The sequence below is a fragment of the Tamandua tetradactyla genome, chromosome 24, assembly GCF_023851605.1.
Source record: "Tamandua tetradactyla isolate mTamTet1 chromosome 24, mTamTet1.pri, whole genome shotgun sequence".
NCBI classification, from domain to species: Eukaryota; Metazoa; Chordata; class Mammalia; order Pilosa; family Myrmecophagidae; genus Tamandua; species Tamandua tetradactyla.
In genome coordinates this window covers 38,645,285-38,666,414 of record NC_135350.1, presented here as the reverse complement: position 1 = coordinate 38,666,414, position 21,130 = coordinate 38,645,285, and the positions used below count along the sequence as shown (strand labels likewise).

General features: G+C 37.3%; 1 protein-coding gene across 1 annotated transcript in view; it reads right to left on the bottom strand.

The window, feature by feature from the left end:
- The window catches only part of ABCG2 (ATP binding cassette subfamily G member 2 (JR blood group)), a 43,702-nt gene that overhangs the window by 10,700 nt on the left and 11,872 nt on the right, over nucleotides 1–21,130 (bottom strand). Inside the window, 6 exon segments of the mRNA XM_077142888.1 lie at nucleotides 2,926–3,008; nucleotides 9,113–9,363; nucleotides 10,132–10,236; nucleotides 11,775–11,926; nucleotides 16,888–17,045; nucleotides 19,877–20,029. Of these exon segments, the coding sequence (XP_076999003.1) occupies nucleotides 2,926–3,008; nucleotides 9,113–9,363; nucleotides 10,132–10,236; nucleotides 11,775–11,926; nucleotides 16,888–17,045; nucleotides 19,877–20,029 (902 nt within the window).

The window sequence follows — 21,130 nt, the reverse complement described above, 5'->3', positions numbered from 1 at the left end:
TGAAGTGGCATAATACTCAGCTAACATAAAAATAAGAGAACATTTTCAAAGATGAAAACCCTAGTGAACAACCCCAACTACCATATATATATTTAACGCATCCTAATTTTTTGTAAGGTGGTTATTCATGTCTGTATATCTACTTAGTGATCCAAATACTATGTAAAAGATACCTTTTCCCTTAATATATATGAATTATTTCAGGAATCTACAATTCCATAAGTTGTTCCAGTGGTAATTATTGGATCAAATAAGTTCATATACTACACATGCTTAAAACCCAGCTTCTCAGTGATACAAGTTAGAGGAAGAACAAAGAGTACTTCCCTTCTGAGACAACTGATCCTCGGGAGGGGAACCAAACCATTGGCCTCCCAGGCAATTTCAAACAAAAAAGCACCGATGTTGACTCCTGAACAAAACTTTGTAATCTGCTTCCAGAGATGATGCTGGAATGTTTAATTTTTTATAATTAAAAGAAATGGCCACTACTGATTATCTGAGTAGTATGTGACTAATCATGCACACAGGCTGCTTTTACACAGCCCAAATTACTAAGGAAAATGGTAGCCAAAAAAAGCCAAAAATACAAACTACCATTCGACTAATACCCTATTTCTACATAAAGCATTTTATTTCTCTGAATTTTGTTATCAAGAGTTTTAAAGACTAGATTTCTAATTCCTCTTTGGAATTCCATTTGAAGACAGAATTCTCAATATTTTTTCCAAATACTTTATGCTGCACAAGAAAAGGTACATAGACTCTAGATCCTGTGATACAGTCTACACCAGGCTGAAAAAAAAAAGGCCGAGCATGTACAAACTGTATAACCATCAATTACTAGCCAGTTTGGAAACAATCCAGAGAAGAGCACAGTCTTCAGGGAAGGTAAAAAGATAAACAATGGCATAACCCTGGAAAACAGTTATAATGATTATCTCATTGTAGAGTAACCTTATCTGATTCCATAAGAAGAATTTGACTTTATGAATATTCTTTATTTCAGAAATAATAGCTTCCTCCAGGCAGCAAAAGGATTTGATTTAAGTTCCTCTTACTTTTCTCCACAATAAAATAGACATAATACCATTTAAACAATCCAAACACAGGGAGCCCAGAATAAGAATGAGGGCCTTTAATCTTGTATAGTTTAATATGACACCTGGATACATCCCAGAATACATTAAGCAGATAACCAAAAAATATTGACAAAGTCCCTTGAGAGGTGGGAGAAAAAATAAGGAACTATTAAACTTTACCACTAGGGAAACCCCTGATACTGTGTCAAACATTTGAGACATCCAAATCAGTGGGCCAACCCCTTGATCTTGAGGCTTCCTCTTGTAAAGCTTTTGTTTGTAGTGAAGAAGCTGAGCCTACCCATAGGTATACCTAAGAGTTACTTCTGGAGGACCTCTTTTGTTGCTCAGATGTGTGACTTCACTCTCTCTAAGTCCAACTCTGCAAGTGAAGTCACTGCCCTCCCCCCTACATGGGACATGACATCCAGAGGTGAAAGCCTGCCTGGCAACATGGGAGATAACTCCCAGGGATGAGTCTGGCCCTGGCACAGTGGGATCAACAATGCCATCCTGACCAAGAAGTGTAACAAATAAAATATCAGTGGCTGAGAGAGTTCAAATAGAGTCAAGAGGCTACTCTGGAGCTCATTCTTACTCAAGCTTCAGTTAGACATTGCTACCTACCACAACCTGCTAAACCCCAGCCAAAACCATTGCAGCCAACCCTAAAGAACAGCTAGGGCAATATATAAGATTCTGCAGTAACTTGCATAAGATTCTAGGATTACTAGAGTAACTTTCCAGAAACCTACAACCTCCAGATGGGTCCCTTGACCCAGGACCAAGTTAAGTCCTGAAATGCAGAGGGGCCAGCCTTTCCAAAACATTAACTAGTTCCATAACCCTATACCATATTAACAACAGCCCCTTCCAACATGAAAACATTAGAATGGGCATAGCTCAAACACCCCTAAAGAGTGGGAGAAAGATCAAAGGTGACGGTGGAGTTATACAGAGAAGGCAAGGTTTAACACTGAGTATGATTGCTGAATTACATTGATGTTTCTTTTAGTCTTCACTATCGTAGAGCAGCTAGAAGTAAAAACTTAAAATTGTGGAATTGAAACCCATATAAAACTCTGAAATTTGTTCTACAACTAATTATTGTGTTCTGCAACTAACTAATTGTTGTTCTACAACTACCTATCGCTCTGGGTAAGTAATTTTGGGAATAAAATAAATAAAGTCCAAATGGCTTTTATGTCATTTTTCACATAAAAGAAAAAAGAAGTCGATTGTGACGATAAAAAAAAATCCTTCTAGTCTCCTGTATTCTGGAGCAGCTAGAAGGAAAATCTGAGATGAGGGTATGGTAGCCCATGATAAACTCCGGGATCTGTTCTGTAACTACTTGTTGAAGAGTGCTTTAAAAATTACTTTTTTCCTTTCTTTTCTTTGTATATGTTATATTATACAACAGAAAAGTTAAAAAAAAATGGTTATAATATTATCCACTTCCCCTGGTCATTAGGAGGGACCTGAGACTGTATACCTGACAAACAGTAACTCTCACTGCAACTTTTCTGAGTACCAAATATGGCCAGAGCATTTTAAAGCACATATTATGACTGAAACTAGATAAAGATCACAGCACTAACAAGGGTTACCCATATATATAATGACCAGAAAAAACTGAGTCCAACCCCATCCACGGTCAAAAAAATCAAAAAGTAAAATGTAAATTCTCTTTTCCATTCAGCATTCAATTCAGTGATTGATTCTACTTTTCAATAAAAGAACATTTACCCCGTGCTTGTCTCAAATTCAAATTATCAGTAGATTTTTATAACTTGAAAAAATTAACAGCACTTCCTACAAATCAAAATCCAAATGTACTTACCTATTCTGAATTCCAGTAGGATCATTTTTTAGCCCAAAGAAAATGGCACCTACAACCAGTCCCAGGATGGTTGTGACAATTAACTTTTAAAGAAGAAAAACAAAAATAAAAAAGGAAAGATTTTTAATTAGAAGTGAAAACATATACACACCATCTGTTATTATTATATATCTGGTTACCCAATTAAATCTCTCCATTGAAATAAAAACTTTCAACAATGTGGCCAAAGCCCTGGGAAAATATAGGACAGTGTATGCTATTAAGCTACTTTCTAAATTAAATTAAAAATAAAGTTATATGTGGGTTGGAGAACTGACAGGAGAATAAAGCAGATTACTGGAAAAGGTTCCCCCCAGTGCTTTACCAGGCACTCCCAGTTCTGTTCCAATTCACACTGCTGGGTTTGGGAACCCCATACAGAATCATAGAGTAATGCTATCGCTCTGGGTAAGTAATTTTGGGAATAAAATAAAGTCCAAATGGCTAAGAGGTTTGTTTTTTTTTTTTTTTTTGGCTAAGAGTTTTGACCTGACCTGACCTCTGAACTTTTGTACCAGTGAGCATGTATTGTTTTATGTTTCAAGTAAAAACAGGATATCTTTACTCTTAACATTAGAAATTAATTAAAATAAAAATTTTAAAACATGTAAAAAACATCCTAACAATGGAATGTTGCACAAGGAAGCAGTGGTGACCTGAGGTCTGCCTATCCAACCTCTGAGGAGTCCATGCCTGCGCTGGAAAAGCACATTGTTATTGTGGAAAAGTTCATTACCAAAGTCTCCGAGCACTCAGTCAGGTTTCTCTGTAGGTTTCTAACTGTTTTCATTAACCATCTCCTTTGTCACTGCTTCTCCAGAAACCTCAGTCAACAGCACAGACCTACTCTGCTAATTCTTGGACACTATCTGCCTTCAGCAAACCAGTCTGTGTTAATGGCTCCTAAGAAGACTGGACAAACATCCCTTCTGTTTTTAAGACAGACAAAATATTTCCTAAGAACATTTTTATAAGCAAAGAGCTATGGGGTTACAATATCATATAATTTATTTGAAGAAATCCTATTAATAATTATCCACAAGTTAAATATAAAAATATAAGATGTACTCATCTACCAAGAAAACAAAATACCCTGCCATCTAGCGCGAACCTTTCAAAGTGAAAAAAGAATTCAAGTCGTGACGAAAGTCCGGTGGTGTCAAGACTTGAAGAAACTTGTCAAAGACGCTTTGGGCATTAAGCAAAAAACTATGGTTGAAAAACAGGATCATGATCTTTGAAGACTAGTCTGTGAAGATCATAGTTTGCAAGAAATATGATTTAAATGTTTTCACTTACAAGATGTCCTTAAAGTCTCTGGTAATAAGGCTTAAGACAAATGTGGGAAAAAAAATCCATAAAGCCTGGCATATTTTCAGGACCCTTAGAATATACCACACTTCATGTCAACAAATCAGCCTTTCAAAAATAAATGATAACTCTGTCAACATGCATGCATGCACATTTATATAAAGAGTCCATACTTTCACACAGTATATTCTTATCCAGAACTTAAACTTCTACAGAAGTATTCATAGCAGCATTATTCACAATACTGAAAATGGGAAACAACCCAAAGATCCATCAACAGATATATGGATAAACAAGGGTATTTCCATCCAGTGGAGTATTTTTCAGCCTATAAAAAAGGAGTGAGGACTGATACTGCAACATGAACTTGAAAGCATTGTGCTAAGTGAAAGAAGCCAGGAACAAAAGAATATAAACGCTATGATTCTATTTCTATGATATGTCCAGAATAGGAAAATCTGTAGAGACAGAAATTAAATTAGTGGTTGCTTAAGGCTGGGGTATGGGAATAGAGTAGGAGAAAAGGGGGAGTGATTGCTAATAGTTATGGATTGTTTGAGGTGGTAATGAAAATGTTCTGCAGTTGTGGTATTGGTGGCAAAACTTCGTGAATGTAAGAAAAATAAACACTGACTTATACAATGAAAAAACATATATCCAGATCTTTTAAATTGGATACTCTACATGCTTTATTTCTTTTGAATTCAAACTTGATATCTTCCAATAACAGACTATCAATATTATCATTAGGATGTTTCCTGAAAGGTTTCAAAGTTCTAAAAGTATTTTCAGAGTCAGCTTTGAGACATCTTGGAAAAAGACTACTCCCACATAAGTAATTGTGTCAGCTTTTACAAGGCAGATGTGTATTATTCTTTCTTGCATAAAGAAAAATACATACAGACAAATTAAGCACTGCACACGAGAACAGAGAGCTATGTGTTCTGTCTGGCCACTTTTTGAACACAAGGTTAAAGAAAGAAATTGCCTAAAAATGTCATTGTCTTTATTCAAATGTGTTTAACATTTCTCAAATATTTTGAAGGATGTTTAAAGCTATCATTAGAGAAATTAATCCAAGTCAAAAGTTTAATATGCTTATAGGTACAATGAATTTCCAAAAGATACAGTAATGTTTTTCACATATATTGATTTGCTCAGAAAACCAGTTAGCACAGTAAATGAACATTAAATCTTATTATACATTGCAAAGTCTCTTTCAGGGAATGGTGAGAAAGGGGGAAAATTCAACTTCCCCAAGTTGATTCTTGATATTCTCACAAGCAGTGTGGACAACCAAAGCTATAGGCTGAGCCCCCAGTCTTGGGGTTTGTTCATATGAAACTTAATCCCACAAAGGATAGGTCAAGCCTACTTAAAATTAGGCCTAAGAGTCACCCCCCAAGAGAAACTCTGTTGTTGTTCTCTTTTGAGCAAACTCACCACCCTCCTCCTGTCTACGTGGGACATGACTCCCAGGGGTGTGGACCTTCCTGGCAATGTGAGACAGAAATCCTGGAATGAGCTGAGACTCAGCATCAAGGGATTGAGAAAAGCCCTAGAATGAGGTGAGACTCAGCATCAGTGGATTGAGAAAACCTTCTCAACCAAAAGGGGTAAGAGTGAAATGAGACAAAATAAAGTGTCAATGGCTGAGAGATTCCAAACAGAGTCAAGAGGTTATCCTGGAGGTTATTCTTATGCATTGAATAGATATCACCTTGTTAGTCAAGATGTAATGGAGAGGCTGGAAGGAACTGCCTGAAAATGTAGAGCTGTGTTCCAGTAGTCATGTTTCTTGAGAATGATTGTATAATGATATAGCTTTCACAATGTGACTGTGTGATTGCAAAAAACTTGTGTCTGATGCTCCTTTTATCTGCCTTGTCAACAGACAGGTAGAACATATGGAATGAAAACAAATAGGGGGAATAAATGTTAAAATAAATTTAGATTGAAATGCTAGTGATCAATGAAAGGGAGGGGTAAGGGGTATGGTATGTATGAATTTTTTTCTGTTTTCTGTTTATTTCTTTTTCTGAATAGATGCAAATGTTCCAAGAAATGATCATGATGATGAATATGCAATTATGCGATGATATTGTGAATTAGTGATTATATATGTAGAATGGAATGATCAAAAGTTAAAAAAAATCTTATTATACAGCTGATTCATTCATTTAAAAAAAATTCACATAAAACCTTTGGTTAAGTTCATATCAGAGGCCAAGTATGAAATAACTAGTTCAAACCAAAGCACTTTCTAAGACTATAGACACAATATTTATCAGAAGATGTCACAAAATACTAATAGCTCCATATTGAAAAACTTAGAGAAACAGAAGTCATACAGGATTATAAACCCTAAGCCAGGGGTCCACAAGCTATTTCCTTTGGGCCAAATATGACCCATTGCTTAATTTTGTTCAGCTTACAAATTAAGGATGTTTTTAATATTTTTTAATGGTTGAAAAAAATTAAAATAATACATCTTACCACACGACATTTACATCAAATTTATGTGAAATTTAAATTTTAGAGCATACCAACAAAGTTTTCCTGGAACCAGCTATGTTCATTCATTTAATGACTCTCTATAGCTGTATTTGCACTACATCGGCAGGGTTGAACAGCTGAGATAGACTATATAACCTGTAAATCCAAATTATTAACTTTCTGAACCTTTATCAAAAAAAGTTTGCCTACTCCTGCCCTGACAAACATTCCGGCATTACAAATCTAAACAAGGATTAGTCCTGTAGGCAGATGCTCCCAAAAGAGACAAGGTTCTATCTTAATTTTGTTAGACTGCTACTGATCTGAACATTGTTAAAATTCCCCTTGTGGAACTGAGTTCGCTAATAGGGTAAGTAGGCTAAATGATGCAAGCTGGAGGCACTGGGCCTGGGGTTCACATGTGAAGGAAGCAAGGAACAAAAAAGATGCAGAATCCCAGTATACTGGAAATGGCACAAAGTACTAATCATGCCCCTGCCCAGAAATGCCATATATGCTGCTTGGACAGGACACTCAAGAACCACTTTCAGAGGGAAGAAAAACTGACTTTCCAAATTGAAAAAAAAACTCAGATGCATAAATCACATACACAAAAATCAACTCCACTACATCATTTCATTGCTGAACAATGGGTAACTCATGTTGATCTTATTGGGCAGACCTGTTTCTGAATTACATCAAGTCGACTCTAAAAGAATGAAAATGTTTCCTTGATTGGCAGTATACAAAAGTGCCTCTGTTTTGAGAGAAATGCCAGATAAAAGCACTAAAAATGCTGGGAGCAATAAGTATGGCTCAAATATGGACAGGCTCTCAGTATTTAAAGTTAGAAGGTAGCAGCACTGAATTACATACTTGAATGTGGTTAAAAGGGGACATTTTAAATTGTATATGCTACTAGAGTTAACTTTTTTTTTTGGGGGGGTGCATGTTCTGGGAATCAAACCTGGGTCTCCCACATGAAAGGAGGGCATTCTAACCACTGAACTACCCATGCACCCCTTTAGAGTTAAAATTTTTAAATAAAACAAAAAAATAGTACTGTACAATACAATGAACTCTAATGTCAACTATGGGCTGTGATTAATAGTACAATTGTAACAATACTCTTTACTTGTAACAAATGTACCACGCTAATGGCAAGTGTTAATAAAGGAGGGTAGGGGTGGGTAGAAGAGAACTCAGGGTTTTCTACACAAGTTTTCTATAACTTACAACTTCTCAAATTAAAAAAAAATTATATTATTTTTAAAAACTTAGAGGCAACAAAATTTACATGTGAAAATTACGGTGCACATTTTTAAAAAATCAGTAATATCAACTTAGAGCCAACAATACATCACTTAGTACCCAAAAGAAAGTCCATGATTGATAATAAAAATAACAACACAAAAATAACCAGCTAAATTAGTTTCTTCAGAAAGAAAGCAAAGAACTGGGAGCAATAGTATTTTGTGTGCTAGTGGGGTTAGGAATAACAGAAAAACAAAACAGGAACAGTATCCAACAACTATCAACAGAACCAGCCAAAGAAGAAGACTACTATGTCATTTTAAGAGAAAATTAATGTAACACTGAATAGCCTTAGATTATTTTATGGAACTTCAAATTTGCTTACTACTTTTGTATAAATTGCAATTTTTTGACATATCTAGGGCTCTCCTAAGATTAGAATCACTTCATAAGGAAGGTAAAGTACAAGGAACAGCAAGTGCTTACTGGCTCTTCCATCAGACAGCCATCAGCCCCACGCTACCTTCAGGTGTATTCAATAATAGGTGCCTAAGTAAAGGCTTCCCTGACCACCTGACTTAAAAATACACACCAGCCCTTTTCCATACCTCTCTCTTTCCCCTTCCCCTTTCCTCTCTTTTTCTTCCTCCACCCTGTCCCTGCTTAAATTTCCTTCGTAGTCCCTTTCAACCATCTGCCATGCTATACATTTTGTTTTATTTCTTGATTCATTTTCATAAGCAAATAAACTCCAAGCAATCAGGACTTTCGCTTCCGCCCAGTTTGTTCGCTTCCATCTACAAGTTCGCAGAGAGGAGCATAATGATCAATAAGGACCTGCGGAATATATCAGTGAATGAAAGTATACAAGAAAAGTTTTTCATAAAAACAAAACCTTAATTTGGGTTTTACTTATTCTGTTGACTGTTTCTCTTTCCCAAACTGAGTGGGGATAACAAATGGAAGTATGGGGAGATGATAAACATAACCCTGAAGTTGATTAATGTTCCCACGTGAGTATTTCACAGAATAATTAAAAGAAGCTTGTTAAAACAAACAAACAAACCAAAAGAATCTGTCAGGTTACCTGAGCAATAGAGGCCTGGGGATTACCCAGTAAATTTTTGAATGAACGTCTGGAAACCCATCTGAGTTGATGACAAAAGGAAGTGGCATAAGAAATCTCCTTGAAGACTGAGATCCGCTTCTTTTTCTGACCCCCTGAGAGTTCCCCTAACTCAGCTTTTGTTTCTCTGAAGAAGGTGGAACTGACATAAAACTCAGCCAATTTATCAATTAGGGGCTTATCTCTTCTGGAATCTTCTTCAGCTCCCTTGACTTCAGAATGAAAGTGGATAAAGAACGTCAACATGATTAACAAGATAACAATGGATTTAGCCCATTTTTCTGTTATTCCTTTCTTAGATTTTTTCCTAAGACCTTAACTCAAAAGTTTGAGAATAGAAAATTCTAGGATCTGTCATTATTTTACACATTAGAAAAATAAATGACTACTTCCATAAACTTATACAGAGAATCCACTGATCTTTTCCTAACTATAATATTTGAACCTTGACCTAATTCTTTCAAAAACAGATGTCTTAGGCAGTGCAATGGTGGCTCAGTGGCAGAATTCTCACCTGCCATGCCAGAGACCTGGGTTCAAGTCCCAGAGCCTGCCCATACCCAAAAAAAGAAAAGAAAAGAAAAAGATTTCTTAGCATGGGGAGTTATAATTCTTACAACAAAAACCTGGTCTTTTATAATGAGCAAAAATGCTTACAGTTTTGCTATGTGAGAATGCATCAATTGCCAAGTTCCTTATTTCAAAACACTACATAAACAAAAAGCGTTTTTAGTTTTTAATGGAAATTCTCCCTTACAATTGACAGTAAGCACATTTGTAAATTAAATCATAAACATCCACAGAACTCATGGACTACAAAACCGATATGTTGACTTGTATCAGAACATCATATTGAATATTACAAAGTCGCATTTGAATAGCTACCACATGGCCAAACTTCGGTCAATTCAATTGGGCAAAAAAAAAAAAATCTGTGATTCTAAACTTTAAAACTCTTTAAATCTAGCAGCCTTACATACCTTCACTGTCTTCTTCCATTCTATTTAATACCACAGCAGAGGAGTCTCCATTGATGATGTCCAGGAAGAAGTCCGCAGGGTTATTATAGGGCTCACAGTTATAACCTACAAAGCAAAGGCAACACTGTTCAAAGGCTTGATGGTCTCGGAAAATAAAGAGGACTCACTTTCAGGGGGTGGAAAGGATCAGCTGGGGGAGAAAGAATTTGTCAACCTATCCCTCTTGTTTTTTCTTTCCTTTCTCGTAGTTTACCCTCGCTTCTTATATATTCAACCACATAATATTTCAACAATTCTCTGTCTCCCAGGAAAATAAAATAGAATCCAAACTGACTTTGGACTCCTAAGAAAGTCTTACTTTAGTGTTTAGGGTAAGTCTTACTTACCCTTGACAATTCATGAGACCTGAAACAGCCATCAGTATGCTCTGTGGTACTTATCAGTACTTCATCAAAACTCTAAATACAGGTCCAAGGAAAAAAAAAGTTCGGGGAAAAATAGCTCGGACTAGTGTGCCTCAAAGTAAGGCAGCAAGCAAAGCCCAGCCTGAGGCACAGCGGGACTGGGCCCCTGGAGGGCGCATCATGTGCTCCTACTGTCTGAGTCCACGGAGACGCAGTCTGAACAGGAAAGTCTGCTTCTCACCTTCTCAACTAGGAAATCCAAATTAGCATGTTATGCTGCTACAATTCTAATATAGAAAATAAATCAAGGCAGCATTCTCGGCATTCTCAAGAGAACCCAGCCAGAGGTGCATGAGTGGTTCAGTGGGTAGCCTTCTCGCTCACCATACAGGAGACCAAGGTTCGAGAGTCCCGGCCCATGTACTCCAAAAAACAAAAGACAGAGCATGGCCAACGCAGAACACCTGAACCCTCACCTCAATTTCTTGTGTGGCATGACCGTTTTAAAAGGATAAAGGCTAAATTAAGAAAGTTAGGGAATATTTAAAACAAAATTTAAGGCCAAGGGAATGATCTATAATCATATCCAAGTATTTCTAAAATGAAGCAGACTGCATAATGACCCATGGAAAATCACACATTTGTATCTGAAAGAGAACCATGCATCCAGAATTGTTCAGAAAAGTTGGCCCATCAAAGCCAGATTTATGATTAGCCATTCCAATGACTCACACCTACTCAAGGTCTAAATCTGCAACCTAATGTACCTAATTAGTAGCATCTCCATGAACCCGCATCAAGGCAAACTGACATTACACACACAAGGAAGAAAAATAATAAAGCCTGATCTGTTAATATGGTCAACAAGACAATGATTTAAGGGCATTAACAGACTTTTCCAAAAAATGTTCAACTGAGAGACTAAGTGGCTATGAGGCCAATACTTTGATTAGTGAACTTTTCCAATTAGTGAACTTTTAGGAAAAAGTCACCAAACTGGGAAGCATACGTATACACACCTACAAGCCTACTCGAGTAGGACAGGAAGGAGACTTAAACAAGAAGCAAGTGCTGCAAAATGAAGAAAATTCTGGCACAACAATGACCAGAGATGTTTGGGGGCAGTGAAAACTATGATACTTCTATCCAAAGATTAAACAACACTCCTGTCCACCCTCTTAGTTCATTTTCAAGATTCTATTAATGAGGGATCTTACTGCATGAAAAGGTCAACCATACCCGCTGATGCAAAGTACCCCAAGGCCTCTGAAGCAGGCCCATGGAACAATAGTCTTCCTGAGGCCAGTAAGGTGAGGCTATCAAACAACTTGAAGATGGAATAACGAGGCTGATGAATGGAAAAGATGATTGTTCGTCCCTGTTTAGACATCCTAAAGTTAAAAGTGAGAAAATAACGAGTCATTAAACATCTGGAACTTGCATGTCCTGGTAAAATACTTCAGTCCTGCCTTTTGATCGGTTGTTGGATCACCAAGATTTTTCTTTATTGATTTCTCATCTTATATTATCTACCTTATAGTTAGGGAGCCTAAATTCCCAGACTAGGGTTTCTTCAATTGTGATGCATGGTCAGTCTAGAAATCAGATAGACTGCCTATTTAAAATGCAGATTCCTGGGTATTTGTCACAGATCCACTGACCTAGAACTTGGGTAGTTGGTCTGGAAATTTTTTATTTTTTAACAAGTAAACCTGGTTAAGTTCTCTGTGCATTCAAAAGTTTGAGATCTACTATTATGGAGGAAATATTAAAACAATGATCTTATATCCCGTTCCCACAGATCACTGAAGTCTTCCGGCTCTTTAAGAATTGGTCTTCCTTCTCTTTTGTTGCTCAGATGTGCCTCCCTCTCTAAGCTAACTCAACAACTGAACTCGCTGCCCTCCCCGATTACGTGGGACATGACTCCCAGGGGTGTAAATCTCCCTGGCAATGTGGGACCAAACTCCCAGGATTCGCTAGGACCCAGCATCATGGGATTGAGAAAGCCTTCTGGATCAAAAGGGGAAAGAGAAATGAGACAAAATAAAGTTTCAAGGACTGAGAGATTTCAAGGAGAATTGAGAGGTTATCCTGGAGGTTATTTTTATACGCTATATAGATATACCTGTTTAGTTTGTGGTGTATTGGAGTGGGCGGAGGGAAGTACCCGAAATTACTGAGCTGTGTTCCAGTAGCCTTAATTCTTAAAGACGATTGTATAGCTTTTACAATGTGGCCATGTGATTGTGAAAACCTTATGTCTGACACTCCCCTTATCCAGGGTATGGACAGATGAGTAAAAAATAAAGACAAAATATAAATAAATAATAAAGGGGGATAAGAGGTAAAAAAAAAATTGGGTAGACTGCAATACTAGTGGTCAATGAGAGGGTGAGGTAAAGGGTATAGGATATATGGGATTTTTCTTCTTTTTATTTCTTTTTTTGGAGTGATGCAAATGTTCTAAAATGATCATGGTGATGAGTATACAACTATGTGATGATATTGTAAGCCACTGATTGTATACTTTGCATGAACTATATGACTGAAAAAAATAGTCATTCTTTTGCCTTAATAATACAGTTAACATTACTGAGAACTTACTATATCTTTGGCTAAATACTTTATAGATAAGCTCATGTAAATTTTTCTAAGATTGTTAGAATCAGTACCAACTTTTACCTTCATTTTACAGATGAGGCTTAGAAACCCATTTTAACAGATGGGTCACAGTAAGTTAGCAGAACTGAGGTTTGATTGCTTTTCTATTTCAGTGACCAAAGCAGAGCTAAACTGTCCTTTTACAGGAATTACTACTTGTGGATAGAAGAACCAAAGACCAAAATCAGTATTCAAAAACAGTTTTAAAATAGTGATGAGAAGAATCTCTTCAATTTATAGCACTTTTAAAGCAGTTTATATAGAGTTGCCCTGGCTGGAAAAGGATCAAGCCAGTAGATAAAATAATTTCAATACAACATGGAATATGACAGAAGTAGCTAAGGGTTGCTTGCTAAGCAAAATAGGAGGCTAAACCCCAGCCTAAAGATATCAAGGGGAACAACGGGAGTAAGCTCAGTGAAGAGTAAAAGGGTATTCCAGGTAGAAGGACCACAGCAAACAGAGTCTGTCTATCACAGTGAACAAAGTGTGTCTACTCAAGACATTACAAGTAATTCAGAGTTGTTGCAGAGCAAGGTGTATGTGTGAGTGTGTGTGTGTGTGTGTGTGTGTGTGTATACATATATTGGAGTTGTGGGGAGGTGTAGAAGCTAACTAAAAACACTGTAGCAAAAAACAGGCCAATGATGAACCTTTTCACTCAGAAGCTGAAACTTCAGTCAGTAGGCAAGATGAGGGGCTGGTAAAGGATTTGAAGCAGGTGAAGTGGATTTGTGTTAGAGCTTTGCTATTTAAAGTTTGGTTTGAGAACCAATTGCATCAGTATCTCCTGTTAAAAACAGAGAATCTGGGGCTTTATTTCAGAGCTATGGAAAAAATAGGATATGCATTTGAACAAGACCCAAGGTCATTAGTAACACAGTAGAGCTTGAGAAAGGCTATGCTAGAGCTTTCAAAGAATGAAGAAGGATCCTTTTGTGATAATTAGTTGGAAACATAAAGGAAATATCTACAGCATATTGAGTCATCATTCTTTAATGAACACAGTTAACAGAGTTAGAAAAAACATAAACACCATGGATATATTTTCTAACTCAATTAGAACTCTAGATCCATTACTCAGCATCTTTACTTATATGTGTAATTGACATTATCAAACTTAAGCTGTCTAAAATCGCCCTTTCTTCCCATTTTCTTTTAGTTCTCATTCTGACATTAGAGATTTGCTTATGAGGTCATGGAGATCAGAGAAAGCAAGGCAGTGATCAGAAGGGAATGCTGTGTGAAAGCAATGTGCTGGCAACTTAAAGAGTGGTATGGAGTGGGGTATTGCAGAGGTGGTCGACAGAGAACTGACCAAAATGATTAGGAGATTAGTTTCATTAAGCAAATAAGTTAACTGAGCAAGTATGTAAAAATATTGAGATAATGGGAGTCAAGTTTCTTAGTGTCTAAAAAGGCCTTTACAAACATGGAAGGGGTAGAAACTAAAGAGAACACTGACGTGTTACAAATTGGAAATACAATAATGAGTTCATGGGTGTTTTAATATATATACATTGACAGATACAGAAATCGTTACAGATGTATGTGTGTCTTTCTATATTACAAAATACACAAACACACACAAGTACATGTATTTACTTTCTGACTCTGAGAAGGTCTAGAAGCAATGACACACTAAACAGAGCACACGAAGCAACTAGATCTTGGTTTTCCAAATATTCACTACACACCAGAAGGTACCAGGGCTCCTTGGAGAAACAGCTGGTATAGGAAAAGTAAAAGACAAGCCTGGAACATCTTGTTAACCATAAAGTAAAGAAATGCTTGAAAACAAATAAGGACATGTCAAAAAGATACACATGCCAGAATGAAGGGGCTCTGTAACTGGTCAAATGAGGGTTCATTTGATCATGATAATATGTAAGAATAACAGATTAATCCATTGAAAAGAACAGGAATAGAAGTAAATGTTAGTAAATAAACTGAGAAGGAAAGCCTCTGTCTTACAGTGGAAAGCCAGCTGATGTATGTAGAAAGATGATGGTAATTGAACATTACCCATTGACAGCCATCAGACTAGTAGCTGATACAGGCAGGAGTGGTCAGCACATGCAATGAGGAATGGAATATTGTCATCACATTGATGATCTCTCCACAAAATACTAATAGTGAGTGATTTTACAGTGGTGAAACCCAGCAGACTGCACCACAACCAAGCAGTCAAGGTTAACATCACAAATCAGGGGAGAGGCCCCTGCACCTGGTGCATCCGCTCAGTATGATGCAATGAGCAGAGTACAGGGCACTGCTGGGGTGGCCCTGCCAAGAATGAATGGCCTGAAAGTGGTCATGAGGACACAGCAGAAGGACCCAGATTGAGGGTTACCCTGAAAAATGTACTCTCGAAGACTATCAAAAACATGAGAGACAGGGAAAGCTTGAGGACCTGTCCCAGATTAGAAGAGACTACAAAAGACATTTTGGTCCTGGAGAGCCTCCTGAGTCAGAACGGAAAGAGACATTGCTGGGCCAGATGGTAAAGTCTAAATAGAGTCTACTGATAATGGCATCAGTATTGACTTTCTGATTGGCAGGTTTGTGTGATACTAATGGAGTGTTCTTGATTTTTGGAGCTATACTCTAGAGCATTTAGAGGTGATGGAGCATGAGGTCAGAAAAAGACTACTGGGGAACGGAGGGAGAAGCACATGTGGTAAAATGACAACTGGGAAATCTAAGTGAGGAGACAGGATTTCTCTCCACTAGTCTTGTAATTTTTCTATAAAAACTATTGAAATTAGTCTTTTAATTACTTTTAAAATTACTTAAAAAAAAGATACCCCAACCTAAACTCTGAAATTTCTCCTCTAAACAAATTCTTCTCACAGTCTTCTTTCTCAATAAAATAAAATTCCATTCCTTTAACTTGATTCTTTCAGTTATTCAGGCTCCAAGTCTTAGCAGTCATCTCTCAATAATCACATCTGAGGGCTAATTTATAAGCCAATTTTGTTGTTCTACCTTCAAAATATATCCAGAATCCAACCATTTCTCACCATCTCACTATCATCCTAGGTAAAGCCACCATCATATCTCAACCGAACAGCCCCCTTACTGGTTTTTCTGCAGCCACACTTGCTCAAATTAAGTCTTTTCTCTATACAGCTGCCACTTCTCTTATTTTAAAATTCACTAAAAGTTTTCCATGTCACCCAGAGACAGTAAAACTCAGTTCTTACAGTGGCCTACCAGATCTATACAATCTGCCACCCACCCAATTCCATCTCATGTCCTATTCTAAACCATTTCACTCTCCTGGAGGTCACTGGAGTCCAGTCCTTTGGTTTCCTTGATGTTCCAAACACAAGAGGCATGCCGACTTGGGGCCACAGGCTCCCCACTTCAATAGTGGACCTTTCTCCTAGATATCCAGGTCTCACTAGGTACAGCTCAAATGTTACACTGTTGAGGTCTTCCCTGACCAGCTGTTATATAAAATAGCATACCCTTCCCCATCAAAGCCATCATTATCAATACTCTTACCCTGCTTCATTTTTCTTGAAAACATTTATTTGTTTATTCTCTGTTTTCCCTCCATCATAGAAGGAAGATTTTTGTTGTGCTCATTGCTGAATCTCTTGCACCAAGAAAAATGCCTGGTACATAGTAGGTGCTCAATTTATTTCATGAATACAAAGAATAATGTTTCCATAGCATTTACCTCTTCAGGAGCAAAAGGACAGCATTTGCTGTGCTTGAATCTAAACCAGTTGTGGGCTCATCCAAGAATAAGATGGAGGGATCAGTAATAAGCTCCATGCCAATACTTGTCCTTTTTCTTTCTCCTCCAGACACACCACGGATGAACTGTGTTCCAACCTGAAACACAATATCATTAATAATAATTAATAACAACCCATTTAGTGAGCTCCTAATACATGCCAGTTCTGTATGACATACTTTATCTCATTATTCTCATTTATTCTGAACAGCAAACAAAACCAGGTAGGTTACTTGCTTATAAGATGAGTAAATTAAAGAATAGCAGAGAGATGGGTAAAGGGCTAAGCCTCAATGGAAGTCTGAAGGCTGGCTTTAAACTGCTCCTTGATTATTACAAAGTCAAAAGAGAATATTCCTTATAAAGTGAAATATTTAATTTTAAGATAATTTCAAACACTAAAAGATATGGCCTGACACAGTGAAATCACAATCTAAAAAATGGGGATAAAGATAGAAGAAAAGGTTAACAGTATCTACCTATTTATTTATTTTTTTGCATGAACAGGCAGTGGGAATCTAACCCGGGTCTCGGGCACGGCAGGCAAGAACTCTGCCTGCTGAGCCATGTGGCCCACCCAGTATCTATTTATTTGGATTCTTACCACCATCAACAATCTTTTCCTCCATGTCCCACCCCCTCCTCCACCTACAAATTCCCAAAGTAGACTTACAATAAGAGTGTGGGTTTGGCAGGCAGGAAAATCCACTTTCCACCATGCCTCTTTAGCACCTCGTAAATCACCACAAGGTTTTTCAAATTGATCCTGTCTATACCCCAACAGAATTCCTGCCTCATTCTTTCAGATTTGTCAGAAAGGGGGATATTCTATGAAGCAACTGGCCCAATCTTTTTAAACAGTCAATGTCTTTGTGAGTATGTGCTTGGGGAGACAAGGGGCAGAAAACAATTCTTACACTGAGGGTTTTCAAAGATGTAACAGTCATATTCTAAACATGGTTCCTGGTCAGATCAAATGAGCAGAGCTATAAAAGACATTTTGGAGACAATTTGGAAAATGTGAATAAATAGAGGCTCAACAAAGACAATACTGAGACACTGTTAGTTTTAATGATGATTGCTTTTGTCTTTGTTTTTTTTGCACGGTCAGGCACCGGGAATCGAACCTGGGTTGCTGACATGGCAGGTCAGAACTCTGCTTGCATCACCATTGCCCACCTGATATTGTTAGTTTTATTAGGTGATAATGGTATTGTGGTTATGTGGGCAAACGTCTTTATTTTTACCACTAATGCAAAATAAGTATTTTGGAATAAAATATGGTATTTATAACTTTTAAAAGCATACTCCAGAAAGGAAAAGATGAAGCAGTTATGGAATAAAACAGAGATCTAGGTGAATGGTACTAGCAATAAGACTATTTTCTATATTTCAGTTGTGTTTAAAAATTTTATGAGATGCAAATTTTTCAAAATGTACTGTTTGAATCAGATAAATCAATTCTCAGAAGCCAGGAGCTGTGCTTTCAGTAGATTTTCCCTGGAAATCCGAGCAAGCAGTTTAGGGTAATGGCTGCCTAAAAGAAAAACAAACAAACAAACAGCCTGGAAGAAAACACCTTACAGGAAAGACAAAATGAAATAACAGAGTCAAACCAAGGGACACCCAATCACTCAAAAAATGAAAATAAGTGATAAATGGCATCATCACAGAGTTATTCTTCCAAACGAAACACAGCTTTAAAATACACTTTACATAAAACCCAGCCAGAAAGCTATGAAGCAGCCGTCAGCAGAACACTCCCATTCTTTGCTGTCTTTGAAACAGTATGAAAAAATAACTCATATGCTACCCTAACTAAGAATAAATCCCAAGCAACTAGAAAAAGAACAGTGAACTAATCCCAAAGCAAGAAGAACAGAAAGAACAAAGATTAGAGCAGAAATGAATGAAATTGTGAATAAAAAACAGAATCAACAAAAACCAAATGTTAGTTCTTTGAGATGATCTATAAAATTGACAAACTCTTAGCTACACTGACAAGAAAAGAGAGAAGATGCAAATGAAAAAATCAGAAATGACAGTGGGAACAGTACTACTGACCCCACAGAAATAAAAAAGATCATAAGAGGATACTATGAGCATTAATTATATGCCAACACATTACACAAACGAAGTGTACAATTTTCTAGAAACACATGAACAACCCACATTGACTCTTGAAGAAACAGAAAATCTCAACAAACTAACAAGAGATAGAAACAATAATAAAAAACTTCCCAACAAAATGCTTATCAAAATCACAATGAGATAGCACCTCACACGTATAAGAATGGCTGCGATTAAACAAATAGGAAACTACAAATATTGGAGAGGATGTGGAGAAATAGCAACATTCATTCACTGCTGGTAGGAATGCAAAACAGTTCTGTGGAAGACATTTTGGCAATTCCTCAGAAAACTAACTACTGAGTTGCCTTCTGATCCAGCAATTCCCCTACTTGGTATATACTTAGAAGATCTGAAAGCAAGGACACAAACAGACATTTGTACACCAATGTTCACAGTGGCATTATTTACAATTAACAAAAGATGGTCACAATCCAAGAGTCCATCAACAGAAGAATGGATAAACAAAATGTGGTATATAGATATAACAGAATATTATGCAGCAATAAAATGAAATGAGATATTGAATTAGGCATGATTTAAAACAACTAGGAGAGTAAGGATCAAAGGTCTATAATTGAAAGCACATGACGCCAAAGAACATTTTCATACACTAGACCATGTCATTTTCAGAATTCAATATTTCTTAGATTTTCCAGGCTTGTTCACTTCTCTCCTCATTATACAAAGCAACCACTTTTGACCACACACATTACAGGAAATTTCTGAATAGGAGTTATATGATACACACAGACAAGGTCCGTTTGCTAGCTATGATACTATCAGTTCTCTACATTACCTTGGAATCAGCCACTCTGTCCAGTCCCAACTCTTTAATGACTCTGTTAATCCGTTCATTTTTCTCATGATTTGTCATAGTTGTTGGAAGCCGAAGCGCTGCTGAGAACTGTAAATTCTCTCTCACCGTCAGAGTTCCCATCACGACATCATCCTTAAGGCAAAAATGGCATTTTAAGAAAGCATATCTGTTGGCAAAGTCCCTTGTGGGGTAGGAGAAAAAATATGGAACTATTAAACTTTACCACCAAGGAAACCACTGATACTGTGTTAAACTTTAGGGACACCCAAATCAATAGGTCGTGCCTCGATCCTGAGACTTACTCTTGTGAAGCTTATGTAGGTAGCAGAGAAGCTTAGACTACCTATAGGCATGCCTAAGAGTTACTTCTGAAGGACCTCTATTGCTGCTCAGATGTGGCATCACTCTCTCTAAGCCCAACTCTGCAAGTGAAATCATTGCCCTCCCCCCTATGTGGGACATAACATCCAAGGGTGAAAGTCTCCGTGGCAGCATGGGAGTTGACTCCCAGGATGACTCTGGCCCTGGCACCGTGGAATCAATAATTCCATTCTGACCAAAAGGGGAAATAGAAGTGTAACAAATAAGGAATCAGTGGCTGAGAGAGTTCAAATAGAGTCGAGAGGCTATTTGGAAGTCATTCTTATGTAAGCTTCAGTTAGACATTGCTACACTTCATACCTTGCCAAACCCCAACCAAAACCAATCCCGCCAATTGTAAAGAATACTTAGGGCATTATATATGATTCTACAGTGGTTCCATGCACTAGGGTAACTTTCCAGAAACTTGCAACCTCCAGATTTGTCACTGGCCCAGGCAAATCCTGAAATGCAGAGAGGGGCCAGCCTCTCCAAAACATCAACTGGTTCCATCCTCCTAGCCCATATTATCAACAGCCCCTTCCAACATGAAAAAGCTAGAATGGGCATAGCCCAAATACCCCTAAAGAGTGGGAGAAAGATCAAAGGTGATGGTGGAGTTATGCAGAGAAGGTAGGGTTTAACAAATGAGTATGATTGCTGAATCATTACATTCATTTTTCTTTTAGTCTCAAATACCTTAGGGCAGCTAGGAGTAAAAACCTGAAACGGTGGAATTGTAATCCATACCAATCTCTGAAATCTGTTCTACAACTAATTGTTGCAGTGTGCTTTGAAATTCATTGCTTTTTTTAGTACAACTGTCATAATTCATAAAATAGAAAACAATATATTTCTTCTAGCCTCCAGTGT